General features: G+C 38.8%; 1 protein-coding gene across 1 annotated transcript in view; it reads left to right on the top strand.

Moving 5' to 3' along the window:
- Window positions 1-20,317, top strand: part of kcnn2 (potassium calcium-activated channel subfamily N member 2) — a 73,517-nt gene that overhangs the window by 38,738 nt on the left and 14,462 nt on the right. Inside the window, exons 4-7 of the mRNA XM_036594932.1 lie at window positions 3,253-3,394; window positions 4,617-4,727; window positions 6,813-6,940; window positions 19,936-19,944. Coding sequence (XP_036450825.1) covers window positions 3,253-3,394; window positions 4,617-4,727; window positions 6,813-6,940; window positions 19,936-19,944 — 390 coding nt within the window. The remainder of the gene's footprint in view (window positions 1-3,252; window positions 3,395-4,616; window positions 4,728-6,812; window positions 6,941-19,935; window positions 19,945-20,317) is intronic.

Raw genomic sequence — 20,317 nt, 5'->3', positions numbered from 1 at the left:
TGCTGAAGTCTGCAGTGTTTTGGCATGCAAGGACTGGAGTCTGACACGTGCTGTAGTGTATGTGTTATTTTCACTAAGAAAATCAGCAGAACATTTGACCAGAGAGTGTTCAGACTTTGGCATACGACCATATATCTGTCTATTCATGTTGAACTTGTAAAGAGTGTTTCAGCCCAGCCTGCTTTTTGAATGAGGCACAATACACGGCAGCAAATCAGAACCCTCACTCACTCAGAGCTCATTTGAATATAGCAGTCTTAAAGGCACAGTAACAAAACCAGCTTGTTCAATTCTGAGAGATAGAGAGAACTTAGACATGTTCATTTAAAATGAACTGTGGCTGTTTTGTTACATATACCTGTGCAGATAATGTGTGGACCTTGGGGGAAAAAAATAAATACAAAAGAAAATGTAGGATATGGGCCTAAAACAGACAGAAGAAAGTTGGAAATGCAGAATGAACCTGACAATATGTGAATGTACGTCAACATAACTGTGTACTTAATTATGTGATTACATTTAAACTCTTTAGCTGTGGACGTCTAAGGGTTAAACCAGAAACACTGAGATCATACAGAGGCCACTTCAGCATGATAAGCCAGTGATCAGTGTTAAAAGTCTAGTAATTCTGTGCATGTGGTCTCTGTAGCTGGCAGCGAGAATGTCTATGCTAATAACTCTCCTGTGCGTCTCTGTGCTGCTGTCACACCTCGTTCCGGATCATATTGCTCACGTTCTGTTCCTGGAAGTGTCTTGTGAATGATGGGTAGTAACCTTTTAAACAGCGTTTAGAGATGCCTGGAAAACTAGGACAAACGTCTCTGGAGGCACACAGATCCTTCAATTAGGTTTTTAAAGGGAAGGTTACAGCAAAGTTGCAGCAGCCAGCCTTCCAAGAAATTCAGTTCTGCCTGAACCATAGCATCAGTCAAAATTTTGGACTCACATACTCGTGAAGGCCTTTTCTTAATTAAGCTGGCCTGACCAAGCCAACTAACTGTTCTTGGTTTAGTATTCTACGCTTATTGGTATGGTTGTCATGGGTCGTTTTCAAGATTGAACCACAAAACGCTGCAGGATTGATGAGCCTATATGAGATATAGTGCACTTGTGCTTTTGGGACCAAGCACACGTACAGTTTATATACAGCTTTCTTTTAGACACGATTTCTTTTTCCATAGGAGATGAATGGTGAGATGCTGACACAAATGATGTCACAGCACTCTCACACTGCCCCTCACAGACAATAGATATAGATTCACATACATACATGTGTTCTAGCACATATATGCATTTGCAACCACCTGTGACACCATAGCATAGACTAACAACAGCTTAGCAACCACCTGAGACAACACTAGAGCCAGTTTATGAGGAGCCTGACCTTTTCCTGTTTCCCCTGTTGTATCAAAAACATGACTGCAAAACGCCAGAGGGCGTCCACGAGCGAGTCCTCAATGAATGGGGGTAAACTGAACTAAATGGCTAAAAATGAAAAGTTAAAATAGTTTCTAATCACTTTGCCAGAAGTTTTGTTTAATTTTAGAAAGTAGAAGGATGTATTTCACTGAAAAAGCAAAGAAAACGTACCTGTATGTTTCCTTTTTTCTACAGCAAACGGGTTTTGGGCAGTAGGACATTAGCATTACTGCTACTGAGTGCTGATTGGTTGGCGAGGGGAGCAGCTCATAGGCTGTTCGCGCTCACTGACGTTATGAACATACATGACGTGTCATTTTAAGCTCTATAAATCGAGTTCAAAAGCTCTTAAAAGATAGCAGTTTTAAAATGTTTTATGCTGTTCTGTGTTCAGGATATGATTGCATTCTTTTACATCAAAAAAGTGATTTTACTCAAATGCTCCATCTTAACCCATTCATTTTGGACTCGCTCAGGAGCGCCCTCTAGCTTTTGAGAAACCCAGAAGACATTACGGATTGGTAATTCTCCTCTCTACAAGGTCTCTGATAACACAGCAATGGCCTAACTACACCTTAACAACCATCTTGGACACAAAAACATTAGCCAGTTTTAAACATTTATTTTCTACATGTAAAATGTTTGATTTGTAAATAAATTCATACATAGTGATCAGCTTCACAATTTACAGTTTGCACAAGTGGAAAATACTTAAGAAACTGTAATTTGTTACTATGCTTAAGTATTATTTTAGAAGATGCTTTGTGCTTTACTCAAATAATACTGAAATTCATCATTTTGTATGTTTAAACGTCAGTACTTTTTGACTTTAAGTATATTTTTGCCTCTATACTCACACTTTTAACTGAGTAAGATTTTGACACAGAACTCGAACGCTCACTTAAGTACAGTTTCTCTGTCCTTTTACATCTGACAATTTCTCAGAAACAAACTTTAAGCATTCAAGCCTAAGCTTTTAGATGGAAATGTTTTTAAGATTCTGAAAAAACATACATTGAATGGGCCCAAACTTTTGACTCATTCTGTACATCAGTGGAGGAAGATGATCAGATTAACACATGTGGTGCAATATTCACTATCTGTCTTATCTGTGACTTGCATATCATGCATTTTGTTGTGAGAGTGCTGGACTATGATCAGGTTGAAATTAGTACTCTGAATTATATTTAATATTGTTCTAAAGAATGTTCTGTGCTTACAAATATACAGAGTTGCCACTTTATTTACCTTATTTACCTACATTTACCTTGTGCTTCTACTCACTGGCCACTTTATTAGAAACACCTACTCTGTGCCTCTTCTCACTGGCCACTTTATTAGAAACACCTGCCTTGTACTTCCACTAACTGGCTGTTTTATTAGGAACACCTGCCTTGTGTTTCCAGTGACTGGCCACTTTATTAGTTCTACTATGTAGATGTACAGTTACAGACTGTAGTCCATCTGTTGCTGCACAGTTTATCAACCCCCCTCTACCCCATTAATCATTGGTCAGTTTCTGACCACTGTTGTCCAGGTATTATTTGGACGGTGGGCCATTCTCAGCACAGCAGTGACACTGGTAGGTTGGTAGGTTGAGAGTGGACCACCATCAGAAACATATACAGCCAAGAGGGTCTCTGTGGTCAGAAATTGAGCTTTGATGAAGAGCTAGAGGACAGCTAACAGCCAAGGTGGCGCTTCAAGGGAGGGGTTTCTGATAAAGTGGCCAGTGAGTGTGAATGCGGACCAGAAAATGAATGTAAATGTGTTTTAGAGGTTTAATGCTACATTTTATATCATGATGTTTGTCCTTCATGCACATGCTTTCAGGTACCACGATAACCAAGATGTAACCAGCAACTTCTTAGGAGCCATGTGGTTGATTTCAATCACTTTTCTAACCATTGGATATGGGGACATGGTTCCCAACACATACTGTGGCAAAGGGGTGTGTCTCCTCACTGGCATTATGGTGAGTTTATTGTTTGTCTTGGTGTTCTTTGGTAGGCTCTTAGGTTTGTTCTAATTGCATGGTAAGAAGAAGCTGATTGGATGCCATGGTACGATCATCATCTTATCTTTATTAGTAAATTTATTTGTACTAATTTTTAGATTCTTTGTACTGATTATTTTTAAATAACTTATTAGATAAAGAAAAATCACTATGTTGTAGCATCAGCAAGGTAGAGGCAGGAGCAGGTAGCAAGGTGACCCAATTGAAGTTTATTTGGCAACTCACGCTTTCAGCATAGAGTGTAATGCTTGGTGGTTAGACACAGAACTAGCCGAAGCTAACCAGTTTGTAGGTTTTTACCTATTATTGAAGCCCATGCCCACCTGGCAGAGGAGAAAAACAGCTCTTTTTTTTCCAAAAAGTACTGATTTTCTTCAAAAAAAGAGTTATGTTAACATACTGACTTAGTTTCTTGAAATAGTGACTTAGTATATCTATAGTCTACTATAATAATCGCTTAATTTCTCAGAAATTAGAATTAGAATTATCTTGCAATAATACTTCATTATTAGTACCTACTAAACCACTTTTTTGACATAAAAAGTCATTATTTTGACATAGAAAGTCCGTATTCTGAGAAACCAAGTCAGTTTTTTGGCATAGTAAGTCTTTATCAAAAGATATTAGGTCATTATTTTAACATAGTAAATGAGTATGGTAAAAAAAATTAAATACTAAGTCATTAACTTGAGAAAATAAGTCATTATTTCAAGATACTAACTCATAATTTTGACATACTGATGCCAAAAAACAGAGAAGAGGAAAAAATCATGTTTTCTTCTATCCTCTACCTGGCGAGAAGGGGCTTCCATATAAAATCCACTGGCTCCCCATAAATTCTAATGTCAACAAACCAAGTAAACTCACTGGCTAAACACATTAATACATATACAGCAGTGCAGCAGCAACATTAATGTGGCAATACTGTGTTGCTGGTGCATTTTGTCAATTCAGTTGTTTACAAACCTCAGATAAATAAAATTAAAAGTGTTGTGATATTGCATAACCTCCACATTTATTGGTAAAGTATTTAAAACTGAAACTTTGAAAGCTGGAGAATGTTGCAGCTTTCTAAATATATATACAATATCAAGAGTAATGAAAGTGATAATGATGCCTTATGTGTTTTAATGCTCTATGAATCCAACCCCAAACTGATTTGTTTGTTTTGTTGTCTCAGGGCGCTGGATGCACTGCTTTGGTGGTGGCCGTGGTGGCGAAAAAACTGGAACTAACCAAAGCTGAAAAACATGTACATAACTTTATGATGGACACGCAGTTGACAAAAAGAGTAAGTGAGCTCAAATGAAGTAAAGTGCTGAAATGAGCCGTGTAGAAAGTAAAAGCGCCGTGTAGGGAAAAACACGGCGGGCTGTATAACGATGGATGAGCAATACATCAGTCCGAGTAAAGATCAATTTAGGATCAATGTTTGTCAGGTCTCAGCTATAGCTGTATGTCAAAGTAAAGCTGTGCATTTAATTAGAGTAGATTCAGGGAGTGGGCTCATGTCACATAGACAGATGGAAAACACTTCGGTTTAATGCAGACACATGCTGTCTGTCTTTCTGTGCAAATTAAAGAAATAGTTTACACAAATTAAAGTAATAGTTTACACATAAAATCTAATTTACACAGTGTTAACTCTTTATTTCAAATGTCGCCACTCAGCCAAGACATATTTGGTGTCTGAAGTTTGCCTCCTCGGTTTTGCACTCGAGCTACAAGGCTAATGTAGCTAAAAAGTAGTCAGATATCTCCATTATTAGCATGATGCTAACTGCATGCATAAATTACCACTCAGTTGCAGTCCGTGTAGAGTTATTCAGTGATCTCTGATAGACTTGATTATGGTTATTGATGCTTTATGATACCTGTTATCTATAAACATGGACAAAAGTGGAAACAGAAGGCTTTTTTCAGGCTTTAAGATAGCCGCTAGTACTGTTTTTAGCAATTACCATGGTGAACCTCTGGAAGTTTATTTGGCAACTCACACTTAGCGTAATGTTCGTAATGTTTGGTGGTTAGCCCCAGAACTAGCCCTAGCTAACCAGGCAGGTGGGAGGTTTTTAAATTAGTGAAGCCAATTCTGCCTGGCAGATGAGAAAATCTTTTTACTCTCAAAAAACATTGCTCATTTTCTCAAAAAGGAGTTATGTTTTTAGCAAGGCTCCATACTTGTTTACATGTTTACAGATAACAGTATATCATACAGTATCTGAAACCACGTAAGCAAGTCTTTGTAATATTAACATCAGTTTGTTGAGGCATGCAGTTAGCATCATACTAGTTAGTGGCACTGAAGCTTCCATTACTTGTTAGCTACTTTAGCCTAGTAGCTTCAGTGCAAATTTTATTTCATGATATTTGTACGAGCAGAGGGTAAAAATTAATTTTAACTTGACAATCATCAACGCTCTCACTGCGACGCATCCTATGTAGTATAGTAGTGCTCTATATGAACCTGCTTAGACTACGACTCGTATTCACAGTCAGTGATGTATCCACAAGTTCCAGAAGGCCTTTAGTGCCTTTAGTGTCTAAATATGATTGGTTGATTCCTTATCTCACTTCCTAAGTATGCTGGAAGTTAATCTAACGTGTAATGCTACCTTTGGGTGTGTATCAGAAGGTTGTATATAACAGTTGGTTAACTAGTAAATACGACTGAATTCCGTTTGGGTGCTTTTTCATAGATATGCCAACTACATGGAAAAAGAAAGCGTGGGGAGTCTGTTCTGCTTTAGTTTTGCTGTGTTAAAAAGCACATAGATCTAACACAAGTGCATCAGTTCTTATGTCACACACTGCGTGTTTAGCATTTTTCACTTTTCACTGTGTAAAAGGTTAAAGGTAGCATTATACATCACATCTGGTAATCTTGGGTATCAACTAGATTCCCCAATTTACAACTTTGTCGGCCATGCGAGCACAATGTACAAGTGGAAAAATTGGTATTTCACAGTTTGCAACAACACTTGAATGCAGCATAAGGCCTTCAGTTCAGCTCCTGAAGTCCTACCCAGTGGGAGAGGTTGGCTTTGGCTGTATCTACTTAGATACCTTTATAATAAAAAAATCCTTATTGGATAATGTCTATGTGGGTCGTTTCAAGATCTTAAGCCTTTTTTTCTAATCGAAGTCTAGAAGTATTGTATTACTACAATATTTGCAGAGTTTAACCCCTTAGGTCCCAGGCTTATTATTTAGTAACTACAGGGACTTCAGTGCAAACTGTTTGAGCTATAATTAGGTCTAAGAAGGCCTTTTAAGAAACTAAAGGGCCTAGAAGGCTTTGATTGGTCCCCATTGATTGTTACACCTATAGTAATGGCAGTAGTGGCAATAACTATGCGGTCCTCTTCTACTGCAGGTGAAAAACACGGCTGCTAACGTTCTCAGGGAGACCTGGCTCATCTACAAGAACACCAAGCTGGTGAGGAAGATGGACCACGCCAGGGTCAGGAAGCACCAGAGGAAATTCCTTCAAGCCATTCACCAGTACGTACCAGCACCCACAACACACGGCCCTCAACATGTCAGTCTGCTGTGGCGTCAGTCTGTTCTGTGAGGAAACGGTGCTGTGAGCTCTGAATTGTTTGACACCTGTAGCTCAGGGTAGCAGCCATGCTGGAAAAGATGAAGGGTTAATGCACTGTAAACAGGTTTATTCATGATTTCTGCTTATCCTGTGGTTTGCTTTATTGAGGCATCTCTATAGGATGGTGATTAACACTCCTCAAGCTGGATACAGCACTTTCCCCCTTTCCCTCTAATACAGCTAAAGTAGCTCTTTATGTTATTATTAGGTAATTTTCAAAGCTTTTGAGTGGAATCGGGTGCATTAGAGCAGGTAAAACATGCAGGAATTTGATAAAACTGTGTTTTGGGAATGCTACATAATGTTTTGGGTTTTTTTAGAGATTTTATGCTTTCACATATAATGAGTCAGTAATAGATATGCCATTTAACTTTTTTTAGCATTTAGTAGTGATGAATTAATAAAAATGGCATGTAACTTTAACATTTTTAATTGTTTTATTTATGCTTCAAAGTTCTGTTTTTTATAGTTAATGAGCAATAGAATTGCCGTTAAACTTTTTTTAATGTTTTAAGGTTTTATGTCTTTATAGTTAATGATTAATAAAACTGGCATTTAACTTTAACATTTTATTTTTTTATTTATGCTTTAAAGTTGTGTTTTTATAGTTAATGAGCATTAGAATTGCTATTTAACATTTTTACTGTTTTAAGGTTCTATGTTTTTATAGTTAATGTGTATTAGAAATGCAATTAAACTTTTTTTTTTTAAGTTTCTATGTTGTTTACATATCAATCCTCCATTTAATTAGCACTGAAGGCACAGCTCCCACAGCGGCGTCTTGACTGAAAAGTCTTTTTATGGAAAATTCCCGCTGACCTTGTGATACACTCCATTTCTGGGATTAATTTGAGCTCAGCCTGTAACCTCAATTCTTTCCTGAAAGTGAGTGTTAATGCATGAATGCTGGACTGGTCTCACGATTTAGCGCCGTCAGTCATCTTGCTTGACGTTTATGGGCCGTCTAAAAGCAGCAGTGTGGCCTGTAAACGTCACTCACTCAACTGGGCAGATTATTATTTGGGAAGCCCGAAACGCTCTGAACCCTCATGTGCATGTGTGTGTGAGAGTATGGTGTGTGTGTGCATGGGTGTGCTGGTTATCCTGCAGTTTTGAGGAGTCACATTCATAGACCAAGACACAGATACAGAAAAGTGAATCATTAACTCTCTCAGATGTTACTACTGAATCGTTCTGTAATTATCTTGAATTATGTTTTTCTGAGTCTGTCATGCAGAGTTGATGTTTTGTTGATTTTCTATGTGAACATAAGTGAACACCTCCTCCACAGAGAACACACTTCTGCATATTTTAACGCACAGTTACTGTTTATTTAATGAACTTCATGTATTGGGAAAAAAAAAACATCAAATATGGCCAGTGGAAAAGTTATGGTACATCTTATATTCTATGTTTTATTTTTTCCAATACATTAAACTCAGCAAATATATAGAAACTGTTCATTAAGAGTGCCAAATTTAAGTGCAGAGGATGTGTTCAGTTATTTTCGCTTAGAAAATCAACAAAACATGGGATTTGACAAGGGGTGCACAAACTTTTCCATAGGACTGCACATCTGGTCTTAAGAACAGGTGTTTAGGCTTGTGCATCTTTCTAGCCACTGTAACTGCTGCTGTATTGAGCAGAATGTATAATTTTCTGTGTTTGCATGTCCCATAAACTGTGTGTACACTGAGCCCTTATCCACTACTATTTGATTAACTGACTATTAGAGATGGCACAACACAACTTTTTTTCTATTACCAATACCAGTATTGAAAAGAATTTTTCTTTAAATACTAATAAACATTTCTGATATCCAAGCCACTTTTCACCCTGATACCAATACTACATGTCAGATTGTTGCCATCTGTATCAACTAACCTGAACATTTATATCTCCTTTGGGTGCAAAAACTGATTGTGATGCACTGAAAAAAGCCATGGCCCCTCCTACACCTCCTGTAGTGTACTGCAGTCTGTCAGATCATCGTCTTTATACAGCGCTATAGAGCGCTTCATGCAGTCATTTCATGCAAGTATTGCAAATGTAGCTAGACTTGTTAAAGATGTTTTATTACTCAGAATATATTTTTCATAGAATTTATCAAGTTACATAATTGTCCACATATGTGGACACCACGCATGAAAGCACTAAGTAAGTGATGCGTCAACGTTAACTGTGTTGATTAACAGTTGTATCCCAAATTATTTGACATATCATATGTACCGAAGTAATAGGTGAAATGTCTTTGTCCAGTGATCATTAACAAGGTGGGTAACCCTGTAAACAATCCGTTAAACAGAAGGATAATAATAATGTAAACGGCTGTATCTTATAACATTCCCAATCTGAAAGTTTAAGTACGTTCTGCGGATGTTTGTTCGTGTCATAGTGAAAGTTTATAACGTTCAACATGGCGGGAACAGAAACTGGTCTGCAGAGGAGACGAAGTTTATGCTTTGAACTTTAGAAGACGGTGGTGGGACGGGCGTCCAGCTTATGTGTCTCAGAACACAATGTCTTCCTCTCGCCCTTTTTAATAAATACATGTGAAGTACGTTTTCCTGAGTCTGACATCATTTTAAAGCAAATAAAAACACAAGCACTGCTCACTGCTGTTCGTCTGTCTCTGACTGGACGTGATGTTTGTTGCCAAGGTAACGTCTACACTAAGTGTTGCTGTACGCATGCGCGTAATTCTGGATCTGATTACTTGTAGTGAGCATGTAAACAGAGATTTTCATCAGAGCATACCTCAGTCTTGATCTATAATCGGAATGTATTCAATTGGATTGGCAGAAATCTTTGCATGTGAATACAGACACAGTAATGACCAGTCAGTTACTTTTCAAAACATCAGCTGGCTTTAAGGTCACCTAACCTGAGCATTAATCACGTCCCCTTTAAGATCCTCATCAGATAGGGATAAGCTGGACTGACAGAAATACTTCTGAACTGAAAGTGGTTTCTAATGAAAGTCTGAGTGGCTGTGAAGCGGCGTTTCAGACGCAGGGCTGTGTGTAAACCGATCCGGAATAAGGAATGTTTGTTAGGCAACTGGAGAACATTCCGGATGTCCTGAGCTCGTCCTGTCCTGCCTTACCCCCGCTCCACTATTCATGAGCGCATCAGGGGACCATTTTCACCTCCCTTCACATACAAACACTCCTTCTCTCTCTCTCTACTCTCTCTATTACTCACTCTTTTTTTCTCTCACTCTCTTTCTCTCTCTTTACTCTTTCTATTACTCACTCTTTCTTTCTTCCTCCTCTCTGTTTATCTTCTCTCTCTCTATTCTTTCACTTTCTCTCTCTTTGTTCTCTCTCTCTCTCTGTCTCCCTCTCTCTCTTTCTCTCTCTCTGTCTCTCTCTCTCTCTTTATCTTTCTATTCCCTCTACTCTCTGGCTCTCTGTCTTAAGGTTGCTTTATGAGCGTGACAAATATTAGCACTCGTACTGCCAGGAAGATTTAAATACATGAAATAAGTGCATAATATCTTTCTCTTCTCTCTCTCTCACTTTATCTTTCTCTTTCACTCTCACCTTTTCTCCTCTTCTAATGCCTTCTCACACTGTCTCTCTCTCACATTCTCAATCTCTTATTCTATCTCACTTTTGCTCATTCTCTCACTTTTTTCTCTCCTTCTGTGCCGTCCCACACTCTCTTCTTTTTTCCCTTCCACTTTGCACCTATTCCTCTTTTTCTCTCTCCACCTTTCTCTCTCTCTCTCTTATTCTCTTGCCCTTTCTCTCGGCCTTAGCCTCTGTCCCTCTATCGTTTTCTCTCCATCCATCTCATTCTCTGTCTCTCCTTTCCCTCGTCCTCTGTAAATTCCCGATAAATCTGTTTATTTATCTCTCGCCCTCCATTCATCCACCGCACTCTGCTAGCTTTATGTTCAATTTGATGTTATCAGCAGAGTAAATGCAGTAGCTTTTAAATTATTTGCCTTTGAACTTCAGCACATTAGTCTGTTTGGACTGAAGGGCTGCTTGTCAGGCGTCTGACTGAGGACAGTTTTTTGGCTTTTTCTGAGATTCTGAGTTGGTGGTTGTGTTGATACGATACACATTAACAATATTAACATTTTAACATGTCTGTGCTTTATTCTAATTGCTTGTTTACAATGGCTGAACATGTTCAGCAAAAAATCAAACGTACACAATTTCCTTCTTACCCCAAACACAGTCAAACGGCCGAGATGAAGTTTGCTTCATTAGTCTTACATTGGAGCTACGAGGCTAATGTAGCTAACAATTTACTTGCCTCAAACTGTGCAAAAGTCAGAGACCACCCTTTATTTATTTATTTGCCAAAACGACCATTAAGGGTAAGTTGTTCATTTTTCAGCGTCAGGTAAAAAGCAGGAAACATAATTTAGAGAAAATCACACAGAAGCCTCAACAGCTAAATCTAATATCAGCTGTTTCGAGTGTTCAGTGTGTCACTCTTTACCTTTATCAGCTTCCATTCTTTTCAGGAGACTCACTTTCAGTTTCTCAAAGAAATCTGCAGACACACCTCCAGAGTTCAGTCTTAGAAGTTGGTTGATCTTTTTCTGAAGTAATCAAACACATTCAGTGATGTTGAGGTCTGGACTCTGGGGTGGTCAGTCCATTGTTCAGCTTCTTTGTTTGATGTGTCTGTTTCCTTTTCTCAGTAAGAGCTTCTTGACAGCTACACATCCTTTCAGACCCATAGTGCTGAGTTGTCTTCTCACAGTGGAAGGATGGACTGAAACACCTGTGGATGTTTTCAGATCTGAAGCAGCTTGATTTTCTCCTCTCTCTCAAAGATGAAAGCTTTAAGTGTTGTTTATCTGATGGGGGCAATTTTATTGTCTACCAGGTCTTCCAGGTGGTTGTTAGGAGCCCCATTTTCTCTGTAGCTTCTCTGTAGCTTTTATGCACAGTATTGGAAGTCGATACATACTGTTAATTGCAGTGTTCAGCTATGTGACATATTTTTGTCCATGTTCATAGATAGCAGTGAAGTTAATTACTAGAATGGCTGTCCTCATTAATGCATTTCAGCCAATCAACTGCGTTGTGATGAGCAAGGGTGGAGCTAAATTTGGTAGAAGTTTATGGTAGAATGTTTATGACTGGAGTAATTCCATGTGAACTATTGCATATCATGTCTTCATTATTGCTCTAAAGTATGTAAAATAGTTAAAAGAAAAAAATTATATGCGTAGGTGTGTCCAAAATTTTGCAAGTTTGTTTGAGATTAGTTACCTTTGATGATTAAGACGTGCAGTTAGCACAGTGCTATTTTTGTGGTGTAAGCTTTAGTTACTTGTTAGCTACATTGGCCCCGCAGCTCCAGTGCTAAAACTAAGAAAGCAAACTTCAAACATTAAATATGTCTTGGCTCTGGCAGGTGGGGGACTGTAAGTTTGATTTTAAGCCAGACTATGGCTTTAAAGTCTGCTGCATACGTCAAAATGATATATTCGGGGATCATAAATTGCAGACGATCACTTAGCTTTAGCATTCATTGTTTCAACCCATTTTTATTACACGCCTTGTGCTCGCGCTGCTCAGTCAGTTTGATTTATTATGTAAAGTCGATATTCACATTTATTCAATGACATGCTAAGTTATGCTAAGCATGGCTGCCCGTCCTGCTGTTTCAGGGCAGATTTAGGCCTCTTAGGCAGAATCAGATTCGATACGTCAGCGTGAGTTACTGCCCGGCACGCGGCTGCACTTTTCGGGCTCCTTCTGTGGCTTCAGGGCTGAAGGAGAATGGTGTGAGGTGAGCAGTTGTACCACAAACATTAGTGAGCTGGCTAACATCCAGTCAGAATGCATACATCACACAGCTCACATGCAACAGTAAAAGATTAATGGGCAAAGTGCCAGGGCTCTAATGCAGTTTTTTAGTAGAAATAATGTATTTCTGTCCTCTGGGTAATATTTTTAGTGGTGTATACTTTAGTGTTTGCGTTGGTCGATATGGTTAGCATGTTCATCCTTATGGCTGTATTTCTGTGAATGGGATACTCTTTGTAATGTTAATTTGCTTTTTCTTGTGTCCTTGTAAAGGCCTTTATGTTTTAAAGAACAATTCCATGCTGAACTTACATACTAACAGCTGCTAGCCCATTATTAGCAATAATTATGGAAATGACAGGATGATAATTAGAAGTTATTAGCTTTCACTTCTTGTTAGCCACGTTAGCAATTATTTTTATTTGTTCCATTTCCTTTATTTAGGCAGTCTAGCAGTGTCCCAGTCCAAATCCTTCTGTAGCGGCTCTCTTTAGGTACAGTAAATGTCTGTTTACACAGAGAGTTTTACAGCCAAAAAAAGTGCACATTAACACTGTCTTTCACATTGAGTCCTGGAATGACGGACTGCGTCAATGTTTTGTTGAGATAGAGGGGTAGGGCCGAAGTGTTAGGGCTACATGGCCCTCCAAACAGAGTGTTATGAGAAAAAAAGAAAAGTAATGGTTGAGCAAGGGACCAAGGAAACCTACGAAAAAGTGCACATTAACACTGTCTTTCACATTGAGTCCGGGACTGATGGACCGCGTCGATGTTTTAAGTGGAGCCAGCTCGATTTTCTTAATTAAAAATCAGACTAACCAATCAGATCTCTGTTGTCATGGTTACAGTCTAAATAAATATGCATCACAGTGACAGTGGGATAGCTCCTCTTGCTTGTGGTAAGTTTACAACAAGCAACAAGCTTTCTAAAAAATGCAGTTAGTGAAATTATATAGCGGACCACAGCTGGGGATTGACAGTGAGTACCTTACTACAACATAGCGATTCTTTATATCCTTCAGAATCGCACATTATACAGCTTCAGCTCTTGTATAAGGCTGTGGAACTTCTGATGTTGTCATTTTCTAGATTATCTTTTTGCAGCTAGAGTGTGCAGTTGAGTGTTTCAAAATGCATTGGACTTGATGTGAAGGTTCCATATGAGCTATCATCTCTGATTTTACATCTACAAGGTGGAACAACAATAGAGTGGACAGTGAGTGTACACAGTGTTTAAAAACTCCAGCAGCACTGCTGTGTCTGATCCACTCATACCACCACAACACACACTAACATGCCACCACCATGTCAGTTTCGCTGCAGTGCTGAGAATGATCCACCACCCAAATAATACTTGCTCTGTGGTGGTCCTGTGGGGGTTCTGACCACTGAAGAACAGGGAGAAAGGGTGCCAACAAAGTATGTACAGAAACAGATGGATTACAGTCTGTAATTGTAGAAACAAGGAGATGGTTTTAATGTTATGGCTGATTAGTATATCAGAACACCAGTGTGAAAAACTCCTCTAGTGAGTTCTGTAAACACTAGAGTGGCTCTGACTGAACATTTTCTTTAAAAAAGCTGGCACTGTTCCAAACCGTGTTTGATCTGTGCTTCAGTGTTCTTTCTTTACTGCCGGCTCTCTGCATCCCTTTACTGCCGAATTCACGCAGTTCTGCATAACGAGAACGACTCGGGTTGATTTCCATCTATCTGGGCCGAAGCCCTCATGCGTTCAGTGTGGAGACAGTACAGATCAGCCAGACAGAGAGAAACAGAACAGAACTGGGTGGGTGATTAGTACTGGGTGGTATTTATACAAGTCAATAACACAATACTTTCTAAATATGACACAATATAGGGGTATTTTATTGGGGTTGGAAAAATAATTGATTCTTAGATTCATCGCGATTCTCTCTGTAAAGATTCTGAATCAATTCCCCAATCATCATAAGTGAATGTTTAAATTGGCTTTGTAAAATAAACTGCAGACACTTTATAAAGTCAGATATTTAGACACAGCCTGGCTTGGAGGAGAAAAAATAGATGATCTCACAAAGGCCCAATCCCATTTCATCCCGTTTTGTGCATTCACGCCTATCAATAGAGTGTCCTGATTTTTGTTGAGATAGAGTGGTAGAGCAAAGTGTTAGGGCTGCATGGCCCTCCAAACAGAGTGTTATGAGAAAAAGGAAAAGTAATGGTTGAGCAAGGGACCAAGGAAACCTACAAATGTGAGTTTTTTTGTCAAAACAAAATTACGATAACCATTGTATTATCTTGGTTTAATGTCGTTTTGATGTATTATGATTCTTTACCTCATAACAAGCATAAAAAATCGCTAGTAGTTTGCTAATGTCTTGGTAGCTAGCTAGCTAAATTTCCTGTTCCACCTTTAATTGTCCAGCAGTACTGACGCATAATGCACTATAATGTAACTGCTGCTCTATTTATGGTGGAACAGGAAAATTCGAACAAGAACCTAGTGAATAGCTGACTTCAGCTTCATATCACTCAAAAATTAGGGGCGGGCAATAATAATAATAATGGTCACATTCCCCCTATTTAAAGGTATATGATTCCCTAAATGTAACTAAAGCCCAGTAGTGAGGTTGCTGAACTTTACCCTCCTCTGCTATCACTGCAGACTGGCAGGGTCACCTACAGAGCACCGCTAGTAGCCTGTTAATGAAGTAATGTTCTTTTTTATTTGAGGTCCCATTTCATAGGGGAAGATTTCAGCCATTACCCCTTGTAACTCAGTTCCAAGGGGCAAGGTGACACTCAAAAACAAAGGGTAAAATTAAGAAATAGGATTGGGCCAAAATATATGCCTGTTTGCAGTCACAAATTGGTCACAATTTTGGCCAGTATGAATTAAAATGCCCAAAATCATAGTAAACACATCTTGTTAATGACAAATACAGGAAAAAATCATTATGTATGCTAGAGAAATGAAAATTCAGATGCATTATTTTATAACTGTGTCCTGGCACCCTAAAACTAAATTGAATCAAAACATGAGGTACCTGGAGATTCCCATCCCTAATATTTGGTTATTTTTAAAGCTGCACTAAGCAAATTTTGGAGACCTCTCTGGTGGAAATGTGTAATTTCACACAACATGCAGAAGAACATTTTGTAGTATGGGTTGTGCTTTGGCCCCCTTCCCCAAGCAGATGAATCTGATGATTGAAAGAGTATTCAAAGAGAACTCAGTCAAAACTTGGTGAAGTATGCGTCTTTTGAGGATGTGAGTGAATTATCTACTGTTGTCATCATATCTTCATCAGTATAATTAGTTAATTTTGAAATCATCTGAGACCTAAACTTCACGCTTTTTTTTTGAGTCTGTGTGTGTAACGTTAATATGTAAAGATGTACGACGTGGTGTGAAAAACTCCCGACCCGACGTCTCTGATTTTTAAAAGACTATTTCAGGCTTTACAGGGTGACTCGCAGCAGTGCACGTTCACCATATTTTAGAGTGTAAATGTAAAAATCTCACTTTTTTCAGTTTTACAACAAAATCTTACGTAGTGCAACTTTAAACAATGGTCAAAGTTGGCATGAAAGGGAAATCAAAGCTCTTTCTCCTTCTGTACTGTGAAGTAGGTGAGGGTTGTGGGAGGGGGAGGTGAAACATGATATTACTGGTAAATTATATTTTGCCCTGCCTGCTGGTGCATGGTGACATCATCAAGAAATCAGAACCCATTTTAGAAGTGGGCCTAAAGTCCTTATATTTTTATGGACAATTACAGGAAAACAAGAATTTTGTCTTTGAAATGATCATGTATAAAATGACCAGGAACATGAACTAACAAGGTAAAATGTTTATTGTTCTGACTATGATTAAATAAATGTTATCACAGTCATTTTTAATTTGAAAAAAAAAATGAAGCTGGAATATATTTTTGGCATGAACAAGCAAAGCAGTGCAAGGAATAAACATCAGACTTCAAACATGTTGTTAGTCTGATTAAACAAATGCTTCCCACATCTAAAGTAAGCTTTTAATGGTTGGATTGCTGGTCTGAATGTACACTCAGCATCTTCAGAAACTGCATTATTTGGTGGTTATAATATTTACATCCTTCATTTCATCAAGCATATATTTAGTGTTTTGTTATATTTATCATTTATATATAAGTGTTTTGTTGCCATCTTAGGGGTGCTGCATTAAACGCTGCTTGCGTTTTTCTTGTCAGCAGTCAGTTTTCGCACATGTGCAGACTGAGAAATCCGAAAGAAGTCAGAGTAAGAGTTTACATGCACTGAGAAATCTGATTACTGAGCTAAAATCCAGCTGTCTTTATTAGATTTCTTAATCAGATTTCTAGACCTTACTCTGATCTAAGAAATCAGAGTATGCTGTTTACATGACCATTTGAAGAATCAGATAACTGCAGAAACCCAATTATGAAGAGATTATTAAGTGCATCCAAAGGCACTCAGTGTCTCAGACATCAGTGTATTTATAACATTTAATGTAACTTTCTGTGAGGGAGTTTTTAGAGGCGGACGTCTAGTTCCTATCACCAGCACTGTGAACAATTCTGACTCAGTAAGTTTCTCTAGAACAGAGCATTTCACACCCAACCAGTCTGAATGACTCTGTTTACATCTCAACCATTTAATCTCACAGAGATGTTTTCCCCTTTAACGTGCAGACATCGAAGTTTAGCTTCTATATCAATTTCCGTTAAGCATTAATACAGACCTACTTCACTCCCGGACGTTCAGTAGTGAAGAAAAAAAAAGTGAAATTTTGTGGTCAGCTGGTGGCGGTTCAGAAGGGCCTCTTCCTGCTGGGCTGCAGTTAAAGCGCATGGTGACGCGTCAATCTGAAAAAAATGCTTAAAGCCTGAATAAAAACAGCCACAATGTGATTATCAGTTATAAAACAGATAAGCTTGTATCACCAGCCGCTCTCTGAGTGAAGGTATGTTTGCCCCTCCGTAATTTCTTTTTCCTAATTAATCCAGCTGCTGGATCTGAGTGATTCCTCAGAGAGAGAAGAGATCAGCTAGAGTTTAATAAGAGCAGAGAGGTGGAGCTGATGACAGGCCGTGAGGACGATGAAGATGAAGGGATGAAGGTTACCTCCTTCACCGCCCATCTGAAGACAAGGGAAGTTTTTATGGGAGGGAGTAGAGAGAGGGAGAGACAGAGAAAGGGAGAGAAAGAATGAGTGAGAGACAAAAGGAGAGAGAAACTAGGAGATAAAGAGAACGAGAAGAAAAAGAGTAGAGGAGAAAGAATGAGAGACAAAAGAGTGAAAGAGAAAGGAAGAGATGAGCAGAGAGAGAGAGGAAAAAGAAAGAAAGAAAAACATACAATAAAAAGAAAAAGGAGGAAGACAGAGAGCAGGGGAGAAAGAATAGAAGAGAGAGAATAAGTAAGAGAGAGACAAACAAGAGAAAAGAAGAGCCAGTAAGAAGGAGGAGAGAGGAAGGAGGAGAGAGGAGATAGAAAGAGACAAGGAGAGAGAGAAATGAGAGAAAAAAGGAGAGAAGAGGAGGAAAGAGCAGTGGAGAAAGAATGCGTTAGAGAAAGAAAGAAAGTGAGTGAGAGAGAGACAAGAGGTAGAAAGAGACTAGGAGAGAAAAGAAGGAAGAAAGAGCAGGGGAGAAAGAGAATGAGCGAGAAAAAGGAAGAAAGGGAAAGAAAGAAAGCGAGTGAGAGAGACAAGCAAAGAGAGAGAAAGAAACTAGAGAAAATAGGAAAGAGAGGAGGAAGAAAGAAAGACCAGGGGAGAAAGAGAATAGAAGAGAGAGTATGAGTGAGAGAGAAAAGAAGAGACAGTAAGAAAGAAAGCGAGCACGAAAGAGTAAGAAAGACAAGGAGAAAGAAATGAGAGAAAAGAGGAGAGAGAGGAGATAGAAAGAGAGAGACGAGGAGAGAGAGAGAAAAGAGGAGAGGAGGTAGAAAGAGAGCAGGTGAGAAAGAATGAGTGAGAGAGAAAGGATAAAGAAATTGAGAAAGAGGAGAGAGAGAAAGAGAACGGGAGAAAAAAGAGAGAGAGGAGGAAGAATGAGCAGTGGAGAAAGAGAACTAGTGAAAGAGAAAGGATAAAAGAGAAAGAAAAGCAAGAGAGAGACAAGAAAAGAGAGAAACTAGAGAACAGAGGAAAGAGAGAGAGAAGGGGAGAGAGAATGAGTGAGAGAGAGACAAAAGAGTGAAAAAGAAAAGGATTAATAAGGATTTTATTTCAGCTGTTTTTGGACTGTTTCTGCCAGTTTCTCAGTTCTTTACCAGCCATTCATCAAATTAAAAGTTTTAAACCAATCAATTCACTCTTCGGTCCATAAATGGAAACTAAGCTGCCAAAACAACCTATTTTGAATTAATTAATTTTTGTAATGTCACAAAAAACAGCACATTTAAATACATCCTCCTATTCAGCCTATAGCTGTTTAGCTCCGCCCACTCACACTGAGGTTATAAGGAGTGTGTCAGCCAGCTTTTCAAATTCAAATATAAGTAAACTTCAAGAAAAAAAGAATAAAATACAAGAGAAACGTATAATATGGGTCCTTTAAGGCTGCGTGTCTTCAGTCCTGCAGTTCCACTTCCGTTAGAGTCATGCTGTTGGGCTATGGGGGGTTGGAATGGGAGGCTGTAACTGAAGCCTGTGTGTGTGTTCAGAAGTCCGTACACCACCTGCTGTGCATCGAAGTCTCTTGGAGGAGTCATTAGTGAAGGTTTGGGCCCGATACACGCCCGCGTGCGCTCTGCTAGCGCAGCTGCAGCGCTTCCACTAGCAGTAACTGTGACGGAGGTTTTTAATGGTATTGGCAACCACTGGAGTGGGTAGATTCTGTGCCAATTTGGCAACACGAGGTGAACTGTGTGTCTAATGCCAGGGAAGTTTGCTGTCCATAGATTTTAGGGGGTTATTAATACAAAATAAAAAGGAATAATTTGATAAGTGTGTGTGTGTATATACATATATATATGTGTGTGTGTGTGTGTGTGTGTGTGTGTGTGTGTGTGTGTGTATGTGTGTGTGTGTGTTAATGATCATACCACGTTTGAACTGATGTTGCGATAATTCATTTGTCTGTTTTTATGTTCCTTTCTTTCCTGTTTGTGTCAACACAATCCAATAGAGCTCGGAAGTAAGTCCCTCCGCCCCTGCCTACAGATACACACTCTGCTGTGTGCATGCGACTGAAAGCTTGTCTTTCTACCCAACAATCTTAATCCACACCACAATTCAACTCCCTCATTTGATAAGTGAAATTCATACTGTTTTTCTTCATTATTTCCTTTAAATAGCGCTGATGTTATCACAGGCAGTTTATGATACATACACTACCATTTTAAAGCTTGGAATCACAGTTCATATCACAGTTCAATATATAAAACTAGGGATGTGCCAGTGTGGGAACTGGGGGCTGATGCCGATATCTGATATTGTTAGGTATCCAATGCGTAAATGTGAATGTAAATGTACCTGCATCTACCTGGATTAGCATTACAGAGAAATAT

This window comes from Colossoma macropomum, unplaced genomic scaffold (assembly GCF_904425465.1).
Source record: "Colossoma macropomum unplaced genomic scaffold, Colossoma_macropomum, whole genome shotgun sequence".
NCBI lineage: Eukaryota > Metazoa > Chordata > Actinopteri > Characiformes > Serrasalmidae > Colossoma > Colossoma macropomum.
This window is presented reverse-complemented; position numbering and strand designations above follow the sequence as displayed.